Genomic DNA, 12,018 nt, shown 5'->3' with positions numbered 1-12,018 from the left:
TGTTTTTTCAAACAGCACATTTTAGCAGACCGTTTAATATAAACTGCATACATGTCCCAAGGACATGCTGTTATTGGGAGGCTATTAACACAAGGGATTACAGAAACAGAGACTGGCAAATCACACAAAACACTGCAGGTATGAGGAGGGGCATGCTGACAACACAGTTACAGTCTATAACACACAGTGGTGACATCAATGATGAATATACACAGGAAAATAATGTATCTCTTAAAATCCAAGTGTTGTTGTAAGTTGTACCTGTACCAGAGTTTCTGTTAAATTAAATATTTACATTTTGAGCCAATTACCAGACATCATTAGCATGAATAACAATTTCAGTAGAAGACTCTGTAAATAGTTTGAATCTGTCATCGTGGCTGAGATGTTTTCCTGGAGGAGGGTGATTACCATTGTGGGAAGAGACTTGAGGGATGAGAGGACTGGGAGGGGTGGTTAGAGCCCTTCATGGTGCCATTGGCCTGGGTGGACTGGGCCAGCTTTAGTGCCGCTGCTAGCTTCCTGTTCACGAGCCAATCACATCAAAGCTAACATTAGTGAGATTTGTTGAAACTGTCATTGTTTAGTGTCCATCATTAGTCATTAGTATAAGAATTATGTGTGGCATGTTCATAGTTGAGTTTGCCTACAATACAATTAGATCAATATTATACAAGTGCAATACATGTTTGCACTTGTGACCTTGTTGCATATTTGTGTCAGCTAAGTCACATGGTATTCCTGTAATGCTAAATGTAATGCTAATGCAGGTCTTCAATTTGACCTTGGCTTAATGAGAGCAGCTAAAGTCAGAGAGAAATATCAAACAGCTCATACAGAGAGGGAGGTCAGCCAGATGGAATGGTTAGTGGCGTAGCAGGGTCAATAGTTTTAGTTTGCCATTAGTAAAATAGTGTGTAATAATAAATGAACTCTTGGTAGAGTGTTAGTGGAGAGAAAAAGCTTGAGGTCAGCATTAACAGTGGACAGCGAAAAGATTAGGATGTATGGATGTGGTGAAACCAATACAGTTAAGCTGCAGCGAAACCAGCTTAGTAACAACAGATGTTTGACATATATTGTCATGATTTTTAAATGAAGAGCTATCGGAGAACCATGACCAGTATACACAAAACACATGTTGCTTTGGCCATCCAAGAGAAGCAGGACACAACTAATGTGTAAGCCAATTAATATAACTGCTTTAGAGCCTGTTAAGCAGCAGGTGGAGGCCGGCGGTCACGATGCAGGGTGCGGAGACAAAGGGCTGCAAGGTCAACATGCAACATCAATGAGGCAAATGTGTAATGGGGTGTTAAGAGCAAACAAAACATACAGCACCAACATAAACTACAATGCAACATGCAGAAAGGGTGACTTCATGCAACATAACATCAATAAATGTGCAGTCAGTCACACTGACAATCCACTAACAGCTGCAGAGAGGGCGAAGGCATAAGGCAGGCACTGTGGCCGAGACTACAGCACAGGTTGAACATTTATAATACATTACAATTCATAGTTATTAGCTTGTGTCATGTAGTGTTTATTGCATGAACAAACGGGTGCCTGTATCGTAGCCAAAGTATACAGTAAAATATGGCAAAGTTAAGGAAGTGAGGCTCTCTGCACCAACACAGACAAAAACAGGACCAGTTAAAAGCATGTCTTGAATCATACCCCACAGACTGACTTAAAGACCCCTTACAAGATCACACAACTTTATTGAAAACGTTGAACTATTTTTGTTATTTGACATTCTTTAAAAGGGTCATGTCCGGATTTGAATCGAACTGTTGACATTTGTGTGTTGGATACTGCCAATCTAATTTGAGAATACCTAAAGCATTTTTCTGGGGTTAATTTTAATACCTGCTTTAATCATCATTTAATTTTAAACAGAAATGTGATACCAAGTTTTCAGCAGGGGCTTAAATGACTGATTGTTGTCTGATAGGCTGGCTGACTGATTGTCCTCTGAGCTTGCTGGCTGGCTACACACCGCTAGTGTAATTCATCTCTCCTGAACTTCAATGGTTGCCAACACTGACTCAGCCAGGCATCAAAGAGCTAACAGAGAGAGACACTGAGACAGACACAGGCGAAAGACTGTGAATCCCCCCTGGCTTGGGATTACAGACGAATGTTAAGTAGCTAGCAGCCCCAGACAGTCTCAAATGCATCTGAGAGCGCTACCTAGGCTTCCAGCTATCTTTTTTCTTTTAATGCCTGCATGCACAGAAAAACAGTGTGTTCTCCTAGCCTTTTGTTGGCCTACATCTCAGCATCCTATTGCTGAAAGGAAAAATAGAGCTAATTTAATTAGCTGGGAGGAACCAGAAAATGGAGGAGTCTAGCGGTGCCAATGGCTCAGCTCCAGTATGAGCACACACACATGCACACACACAATAACAACCCCCATCCTGTGCTTGCCAACTACTACAGTAGAATATCCAGCAGTGCTTTTTTTCCTAACAGCAGGATCCAGGAGTCCCCCCTCCCCCTCTCTTCCTTTTCTTCCCCCCTTTACCTCTTCCCCTCTTGAAGCTCATCCCTGAGTGTGCACATGCATACAGAACACATATTAGTATTTCTGCCTGACTGTTTTGAATTCATTTATTTTTGTGTGGTTGCATTTGCACATTGTGCATTCATGTGTTTGCATGATTATATGAATTATGCGGGTGGGGGTGTTAGAACCTTTGGCTGCGGCATGTATGTTGGGTTAATAAGCTCTTTCCATAAATACAGCATTACAGTAAATGCAAGTGAATATATGACCTGGTCCACCTCTTTGTCGGAGAAAGCGTTAGGGGGCACAGACTCACCTGGCGATGTGGCGTTTTCCCAGGAACCTGAAGTGCTGAAGACACAGCCTGAAGGAAGGGAAAAAGCAACAATATCTTGGGTGAAGGTTTGCTTGTTTTAGTGTTTTGTGAGTTAAGAAGACAGGATAAATGTGACAACAGAAAAGTCTATATGCTGACACAAACAGGAAACAGGCAGTTAATTAACTCCACTGTGCAGTGGAGAAGGAGCTCATTGGAATAACAGTCTGTTTTTCATCTCTTTCTTGCTTTGTCATTACTTTCATCTGTTCCCATCCAGCTGCAGTCTTCTCATTTCGTCTTCTACTTTCATTCTCCTGTCCCCATCCTTGCTTGTCTAGAAGTTTTTTTTCTTTGTGCATAGCATTTCTAGTCAGCTTAAAGGACCTGTGGTAACATTGTGCAATGAAAAAGAAGATCACTTACTCCAGGATGTTAAAGAAGTCTGAGATCTCCTGGTGAATGGCTCTGTGCCAGTAGGACACCAGCACATCTGGAAACAGGAATCAAAAGACATCTTGTTACATACTATGGTGGATTTTCCATAAAATGTTCATAGAGTCAGTATTTGTAAGCTGAAATGGCAGGCAGGTTATAAAAGTGAGGAACACTTAGTGTTTTAATCTGCAAAACATATAGATATCTAAGGTTTGCTGAATTTGAATCATTTAAACAACAACTATTGTTTAAATCATCTGGGTCTCTGAATAAGTATTAAGGTCTGTAATTCAAAAGAGCTCTGGACTGTACCAACTGTGTGAATCCTTGGTATAAACATTTCTTACCCTCAGATATGGTTTTCATGATGTGCAAAAAGCACATGAGCAGACTGCGGGTCTCTGCCTGGTCCAGCTTGTCACAACGAGAACCGTAGCCTATGAGGGACTGCGGCCGTGCAAACTGAGAAGAGAGAAACATCAGACAGAAGTACAGTCATCCATGGTTTGAACAATGCAATTGCATGTTTTGTGTTCTTAACCACCAGGACACCCCAGGCTGAGTGTTTCTTTAGCTGGCATTATAGCAGTTGGTCTAACATCAGTTGTTTAAAATGGAAACCAATTAAAATCTTTTTCTGCATACGGCTCTTGCGTATCAAAACATATAGATGTTATTGTAGAATGGATTAGATACGACTCTCAGAGAAGAAGACAGAGTATATAATACAAACACAATGGATCTATAAGAGTTGTTTTCACACATCTGCCAGCAGCTCCTTTGTCAGACCATATGGAGACATGTGAGTAATACCACAGCAGCTGATGGCACTGTAACTCTTCTCTTTTCCCACCTTCTCACATCCGTCCATCTTCTGACTGTTCCTGTCACAGTTGCTAGGGTTGGAGTCCACACTGATCAGAGAACCCCGAGAGTCGGTCTGGTTACCCGTGGCAACTGCCAAGGAGGAGAAGGCTGGTGGGGAAAGGAGGGGGAGGGTTTAGCAACATTGTCCTTATTCACACCTTTTTAAATAAACACACTAGAAATAGATATACAGCTACACACAAGCATGTCACGCACTGTTACCTGTGATGGAGTTCAGTACTTCCTTAGAAAAGGAGGCATCCACAGAGTTGCCATGGCGAGTAACGGGAATGACCGCTCCCGCCACTACCCCTCCTACACTGAGGTCATCTCGAGAGCCCTGGTGGGGGGGGCGGACAGGGTAGAGGACTCATTTAGAGGACACATATTTGTTGGTTGATATTTTTTCCAGAGTCTTTATATTTTATTAGTTGTTAAAACATGTTATTAATACTTTACAGCATCATCCATGAAGGTAATCAACATAAACAATGATTAGACTTAAATGATTAGTATTCTTTTCTATTTCCAAATGAAAGCAAACATTCAACCTGACACCGGCTCCATCCACATTATTCACGAGCACAAGGTTTGTTTATTGATGTGGAAATCAACATGAACATGGTCAAAGACGCACGATGCTTGACCTTAAGTAAACTGGTGGAGTTAACATGTTCTCATAACTAAACAAAAGGAGATCTGAAAGTAACAAAATAAGACCAAACACTGCAGAAATATGTATGACACTGGTCACAGTTAATAAATACAGTTTGCAAAGAGTCCATCCATCATCTCATCTTGACTCTTACTTGGTCACTGGAAGTGAAGTAGATGGGGAAGAGGTCCCTGAGGAAGAATCGAGGCATGTTGTCCAGGATCAGGCCATACAGAGGCAGGTACAGAGATGCAATTCTTGCCTGCTTTTCCTGGAAGGGCAATCAAAGAAAAGGGTATAGCATTTAAAGCATTTGTGCATATTCTATATCCTGTAAAATAACCTTGTAATACAGCAAAGATCAACATACTGTTTGAATTAAAAAGCTTAAATAAGTTACTAAATGAGTTTCCAAAGCCATCCTACCCTGGCAATAGATAACACATGTATATCTGTACAGTATGTTAGTTGTCCATAGAAAACGTCAGTTCAGTTACATGATATTTAATATGTCCTGCCAAGAGAATGTTTTGTCCTTTTTATGAAACATGATTTGTATTTATTTGGCAGACATTTAGGCTTGACTACAGCCGTGCTGCTGTGTTGTGGTTGGCAGTATATGGTTCTGTTTAACAGAGGACGAATTACTGCCTCGATCTGATCTGGACACTTCCCAACATTCATCAAGACATCGTCTCTGCCGCTTGCAGCTGCTACGAACAATCACATGTCAGTGTGTGTGTGAGTCACATTGGAAGAATGTCTACTGTTTGCCCATGACTCATTGTTTATGCAATTTAGTTTCCTCCCGTGTAAACATGTGTTCTGGCTACCTTGGTGGCATAGCGTGCATCCAGAGAGTGTTTGGCCATGAGAGTCTTCAAGGTGGCTAACGCAAGGTGTCTCAGGTCCTGCTCGTCCTGGAGGGCCAGCCCCAGTTCCCGTAGCAACAGGCCAGTCAGGAAGTGCTTCCTGCAGAACTCTCCAGTCAGGTTGTACTCAGGCACGGACACTGAGGAGGGATGGGATAAAAGATTCACATGATGCTCATGCCAATATTTGCTTTCCATCAGGGAGGTAATTAATCTTTTATAAATACAAATCTGGTTACAGTTAGCAAATAATGTGAAAAGCCAATTTTCCATGGCTTCCCTTATCATCACACCACTGTAGCACACACACTGAGGCATAAGCACACAGAAAAGAATGAGTGGACATATTTACCATGAGTATTTTGTGGCTCTGGGGATGAATGGTCTGACATGGACAAATAGTCAGAAAAAATGACAGGAAGAGAGAGAGAGAGAGAGACAGGGTGTTAATAGACAAATGAGAGTGAGGGCTATTGATGAATGAGTTACCACATTAACACTGGTGTCACTGAGATACAGGGTAGGACTCGGGCTCTTACCTGCGATGCGAGCGGAGGGTAGCGGCAGGCTGAGAGGAATGTAGTGTTCGTGGTTACACACCTCTCTCAAGAATTCAAATTTCCGCTCACACAACACCTTTCAGACACAATAAAAAAAGGTGTTATTGAGTTGAAATGCATCTAGTTGCACATTTATATTGTTTTCTTGAACGTTATTCCAATAAAGCTGTTTTTACCTTGCTGTCAGTCGCAGTGATCATGTTTATGTAGTTGCTTATGAGTTTGAATGTGAAGCCTCGGTCCATGAGAGTAAAGCAACGCTGTAAAGAAGCAGACAGAAAGACGCGGATCATTTAACACTAATGGAGAAATAACTTGCTGTTAATTGAATGATTACACATTTTTCAATGATCGCTACCAGAGAAAGTATAAACACAGTATGTTTACACATACTTTTCTGGGTCTATTTACATTTAACATTATAATTGAATCCTTGGTTATAACGCATTTTGCCCGCACCTTGACAAAAGCTGCCACAGCCAAGTTTGCGCTGCGTGTCTCTTCTGCCAGGTCTTTGTTTTTCCAGAAGATGTGTTCAGACACCGTCTCCACCAGGGTCTCCATGCGGCTCAGGTAGGATGAGGGGAAACGCTGGGGTCTTGGAAGCTGTAGTGACACAGAGTCAGCGTAAAACAATCATACATTGTGTCACATGTCAGATTATTAAAATTCAAAGGAACTTTTCTGTCCAAGTGGTGGTGTTTAAGAGCAGTAATATGTCACCTTACCTTAACCTTGTCAGAATCGACCAGCTGTTGGGCCATGGACTTGACAATCAGCTCAAAGAAGAACCATGAGAACTGAAATCAGGAAGGGTCAAAGTAAGGTCAATATTGCTCCAGCATGAAAATAACTGATTTTAATTTCCCTGTTTGAATATTCTTGAGGACGTCAGTGTATAACCGCAATTTAAGTTTTCCATTTCATAATAAATAAACTGAAGAAAGTTTGAGGAGAGAAACAAACCTTCAGGACGTTCCTGACTGCTGCCTGCTCATTGCTCTTCAGGTCAAAGGTCATCCCCTTAGCCAGCTCCTCGTGAACTGTCCTGAAGCCGTGGGCCTCTGACTTAAACACATACTACACAAAGGGAGAGGGGGTAAGAGTCAGTTAAATGTGCATACTAATAAATCTTTAATCATTTTTGGACATTGATTTTTCCATAACGGAGAATTAAAATTAGCAAAACGACAGATGAGATTGATTTAAATAAACTTAATTTGAAAATAATTTTATAGCAAAAAATACATTTTCTGTGTCCATTGAGAGTATTTGCTGCTTTTCTTTGTCTTACACTGCAGTAAATTGGACATATTCCAGTTGTGGACGGTTTGTCCAGACATTTAAAGGCATTAATCACAGCTGATGTCGCTGGCGCTAGGACCACAGGTTGCTCCGATCAGCTCATTACTATTTTAATTAATCGAAAAAAACGGTTAAACAAATAAATAGGTAAGAAAGATCGCAGGGAATGTTCTGTTTTCTCAAAAGATTAAAAACAAACAATAGATTTAAGGTTTGATTAACATAAAAAACCTGAATACTACTCAATTCATGCTACAGTCAGTTGAACCCTCCCTTTTCCTCCCTTCTCATTGAACACGCTCACACACAGCAGTAAGCACTACTACTGAACATCATGCCAATCTGTTACTATGGCAACCCTGGTTCCATTAGCTGTGCTTCTCTTCCCCTCCCACCGTTCATCTCTGCCACTGCCTCTTCAGGCGCTGCGGTTTCCCTTCACTGTTTCCAGCATGAAACGGGTCTTGTGGTTTCTGCTGCTCTCTTCTCTAATTCTCTCACTGATTTCCCCATTAAACAAACGCGCCTTATGACTCTGATTGAGGGGGCTGAATGTCCTTGTTTGCCTCCTACTCAATCACTCTTTCGTCTTCCTCTCCATCGTCTTCTTCTCTCGCTACTTCTCTGTTTGTGTTTACACAGTTTTCTAGGCATGGGGCCCTAGCCACACTCCTGCTGGCTCAAACACACGCACACACACAAAAACATACACACACACACAAACATACACATATACAAACACATAAAGCCTCAGAAATCAAATAGTCTGTGCAGAGATTCCACTCCTTAATGGAAAACAACAGCCTTTGTAATGATCATATGGTCAACCCTGACCACACGCATACAAACACAGACTCATTCCAAGGACTGCTACTAGCTCACTAATCAAAACATCTTATTGTTGATATACAGCGTGTTTTATTGTACCTTGATATAGGAGTGCAGGTAGTGATCCAGGTTTTCTTCATTGCACTTTGCAACAATGTGAACCAGCACTCTGCAGACACAGCATAACAAAGACCTTTACTTATTACATCCTTTATTGAGAAACACATACTTTCTCCTGAAAAGCAGAAATCTGTTAATCTTTCAAAATGCTATTCTTAAAAAAATAAAACGGATATGGTGCTTTAAAGGAAAAAAGACCCTCACTGTTTGCTTTACTACATCCTTTGAGCCCCCACCCTTATGAGCACAGCTGTTGTGGATGTTGTAGTACCACTGCCTACCTGGTGACGGCAGTAGTGACCTCATCATTGTCATTCTGTGTCAGAACCTTGAAAAGCTGGTTGAATAGTACAGGCAGATATCGGATGATCACTGGGATCCTCTCCATACTGAGAAGACCCTGGAAAAAGTAGAACAGAGGTGGAAGAGACAGAGAAAGGTGGAAATAAACAAGAAACATAAACCGGCAATAAAATTAATTATATTTGGCACATATGTTGCACGGATAAGACATGAAGCAAGGCTTTGGTTTGTGTCTCAGTGACGCTGAATGAAAGCTGGGGGGTGTAGTGTCTTTTTACTAACCTTCAGGCAGTTGAGGAAGTTGGAGGTAGGAGGTAGTGAGAGGTCCAGCTCTCTTTTCTGGCACTGCTGGAAGAATCGGTTCAGGTGGGGGTCCTGGCAGAGACAAGAGAGGCCATGAGCTTCAGCAGCATCTGCAAAAATACTTACTGGACTGGCTCCATTTTAGCAACCAATTATTCCTAAAATGTGAACTTCACCAAATCACCATGTTTGTCAAAATGTCATCGTCTCAGCCTTCAAAAAGAACATGAAATAAACACCAAGTTTGTTGTGGAACATTTAAATAGACTGACGCTAATATTATGGAGATGTACTATATAATAAACCTAAAAAACATGTTTTGTGGTTCTGTGTAAAGAAAGGCTTAAATTATATTGCAGTAGCTCAGAGATTTCTACTATATCTGAACAATATACATAAATATATGAATATTTAATATATATCAATGCACTTTTTAAAGTGTCCTGTTTTATGATGTTTTGGGTAACAGAAAAAATAGTCAAAGTTTCCCTAATATTTATTGTCCTTTATGGTCAAACTGAAGGTACATTTTATTTTTCTCCATTGAGCTGCCAATGTTTTTTAAATTGATAAGAAGGACAAGTTTGATTTTTCTTTCACAAAGTATTGCAAGTAAAACTTAGACGGACATAGCCAATCAAGAGACTGCTGTTTAGCACTCCAAACATCCTCAACTGGCCTAATGGTAACATCCATTCCCTTGTTCCACACTAAAAGCACATATACTTTCAACTATTGTTTGCATCTGTTTATGGAAATCTTAATGGTAATTTCACTGTCCCACACAAGCAAAACCCATTCATTTTAATTCTGCTGGAGAAAGCCAATTACCTCATTAAGGAGAAAATCTTCTTTAAGTCTTAGACCTTTACAGTGTATTTCCTGATTCTGGCTTTTTTTAACAAAGATCTAATGTTAAACAATCCGTAGAAAACCAGCCATCCATCATTTCTATTACATTTTGTTGAGGTTCATATGCCAGCCTGCATAGAGCATACTAAGAGTACAACACATAGCCAGTCCATCAGAGTAAAAACAAAGAGAGCCAGGAGAAACTGCGGACACACAGACGAGGGTCTTACCTGGGTGTATACTGTGGAGACGACATTGGTTGACAGTTTGAAAATAGGTTTTCCTCCATCGACCCATTTTACATCGGCTCCATTCTGTAAAAAATAAAGACAGCTTGAGTCTCACACCAACTCAATTTATCACATGCATTGATTTAAATATATCCTCTCATCCCAAATGAATGTGTTTATTATTAAGACGTTTCTTTTAATATTTATACTCCTTGTAGCCTTTCCTTCCACGCTCTTACCTTAGAGTTACTGGCTTCCTTGATGGCCAAGTAACCAGGCGGCAGATTACAGGAGACAGGGACGCTGAACTCCTGGGATGACAGACGGCCTTCTTTGAGGAGAGGCAGCCAAGAATACCCCACTATAAACACAAACATATAAAATAACTGAATGTTGGACAAGAACAATCACAAAATAACCATCTGTAAATAAAAAAAGTTCAGTTAAATTAAAACTCCAGATCAATCGTCTCACCGGGGTTCTCCAAGGTTTCTTTCCTCTTAGCATTCGTCTTAGCATTAATGTCACAGGTGACGTGGTAAAAGGAAAACAGAAGGTGGTGCTTTTCATGAAGTTGAGTAGGAAGCTCAATCTTCACCTGAGGACACAACAGCATGTAATACGTTAGCTTATAGACTGCAAGGGGATGCTGCAGATTCTTAAGGTGTCTGTAACAATTCTAGTCATGTTTAAATTTCCCTCAAGGCTATAAAAATACATGTGGTGATTCCTCATCACATAATAATCCCATCCTTTACCTCATCGTAGAAGTCGGGGTTCTGGGAGTGATGTAGGACTGTGGAACAGGCTGCTGTGGTGAGGAGTGGACCTCCTGGCTTGCCGTAGATACACTGGAAAAACAGCATCAGAAAAAGTTTTAAAATAAAGTCAGGTCCAGCCAGTTACTCATGAAAGACTAAGCTGGAGTTGTATAAAAAAAATACACTCAAATCAGCTTTCTACCTTTAAAGGTTTGGCAACTTCCTCGTCGGAGCAGCGGAACTCCACATAGACTGAAAGGTTACGAGCCTGCGAACAAAAGGACCATTGTATCATTTATAATTGGCCACATACGAAAACAATGAATAATAAAGTACATCAAGTATGTAAAAATAAAACGCATGTTGTTGATTATTTTGGAGTGAAGGCAACTTTCAAATGATGCTTTTAATCTACCATGCTATACCTTAGCAAAGCTCTTTTGGCTGTCATATTTGAGGTGTTTGGGGTAGACGTAGATGTGGTGTCTGTAGACACGGTGTGGCTGTGTGAACTTGGTCGTGTCTTGCACAAACTCCTCCACCTCCACAGTAGGCAGGTGTTTGCTCAGGTCCTCAAAGGGCTTCACTGGTACACAGGAGGATGTCACACAGTCTGAAAGCCAAGGAAAGACTTTCAGACAAATAGCTGAGTAGGATAGCAGAACAGGATCATAAATGGGAGGTATTCCCTAAAAAGACATACTGGGATGCTCCAATGGAACATAGTCAACGGAGATTTCCAGCGCGCCAGGAATAGTCTGCAGTTTGCTTGTTTTCTCAGCCCTGCACATCCAAAAATGTGAATTAGATGTTGTAAAAACTGTTTATCTTGCTTCTGAAGAGTCTAAGTGTCCTACAGTTGGCCTTACCTCCTGTACTCAGACACCAGCTTAATCAAGTCATCTGTGGAGATCTTGTTGCTTTCCTGTTTGAAGAGAGGTGAGAAACGAGAGTCTCTGTCTAGGGCCCCATGGTTATCCTTAAACACTGACCTACAATAGAATAAAAGAGACGTGGAGTCAGTCAGATCCTGTTCAGAGAACATGGCAGATACACTTTAAAAATGTTTAGACAACCGAGCCTCCAACAGGGGCAC

The 12,018-nt window shown here is 41.0% G+C and overlaps 1 protein-coding gene across 6 annotated transcripts in view; it reads right to left on the bottom strand.

The window, feature by feature from the left end:
- Window positions 1-12,018, bottom strand: part of dock10 (dedicator of cytokinesis 10) — a 58,758-nt gene that overhangs the window by 8,617 nt on the left and 38,123 nt on the right. For 4 of the 6 annotated variants that reach the window (XM_063906697.1, XM_063906695.1, XM_063906699.1 and 1 more), the window contains exons 15-39: window positions 11,792-11,914; window positions 11,626-11,705; window positions 11,348-11,535; window positions 11,125-11,190; window positions 10,920-11,012; window positions 10,636-10,759; window positions 10,401-10,522; window positions 10,162-10,245; window positions 9,059-9,151; window positions 8,755-8,873; window positions 8,453-8,522; window positions 7,187-7,300; window positions 6,949-7,020; window positions 6,680-6,826; window positions 6,397-6,480; window positions 6,200-6,296; window positions 6,013-6,045; window positions 5,622-5,800; window positions 4,943-5,059; window positions 4,356-4,473; window positions 4,120-4,241; window positions 3,614-3,728; window positions 3,255-3,321; window positions 2,829-2,876; window positions 412-522 (exon numbers count right to left, since the gene is read on the bottom strand). In XM_063906697.1, coding sequence (XP_063762767.1) covers window positions 412-522; window positions 2,829-2,876; window positions 3,255-3,321; window positions 3,614-3,728; window positions 4,120-4,241; window positions 4,356-4,473; window positions 4,943-5,059; window positions 5,622-5,800; window positions 6,013-6,045; window positions 6,200-6,296; window positions 6,397-6,480; window positions 6,680-6,826; window positions 6,949-7,020; window positions 7,187-7,300; window positions 8,453-8,522; window positions 8,755-8,873; window positions 9,059-9,151; window positions 10,162-10,245; window positions 10,401-10,522; window positions 10,636-10,759; window positions 10,920-11,012; window positions 11,125-11,190; window positions 11,348-11,535; window positions 11,626-11,705; window positions 11,792-11,914 — 2,586 coding nt within the window. The remainder of the gene's footprint in view (window positions 1-411; window positions 523-2,828; window positions 2,877-3,254; window positions 3,322-3,613; window positions 3,729-4,119; window positions 4,242-4,355; window positions 4,474-4,942; window positions 5,060-5,621; window positions 5,801-6,012; window positions 6,046-6,199; window positions 6,297-6,396; window positions 6,481-6,679; window positions 6,827-6,948; window positions 7,021-7,186; window positions 7,301-8,452; window positions 8,523-8,754; window positions 8,874-9,058; window positions 9,152-10,161; window positions 10,246-10,400; window positions 10,523-10,635; window positions 10,760-10,919; window positions 11,013-11,124; window positions 11,191-11,347; window positions 11,536-11,625; window positions 11,706-11,791; window positions 11,915-12,018) is intronic. The other 2 variants (XM_063906700.1, XM_063906696.1) reach the window with 2 other exon arrangements.

This window comes from Eleginops maclovinus, chromosome 18 (assembly GCF_036324505.1).
Source record: "Eleginops maclovinus isolate JMC-PN-2008 ecotype Puerto Natales chromosome 18, JC_Emac_rtc_rv5, whole genome shotgun sequence".
Lineage (NCBI taxonomy): Eukaryota > Metazoa > Chordata > Actinopteri > Perciformes > Eleginopidae > Eleginops > Eleginops maclovinus.
The sequence above is the reverse complement of the archived record's forward strand: the minus strand, read 5'-3'. Positions and strand labels throughout refer to the sequence as shown.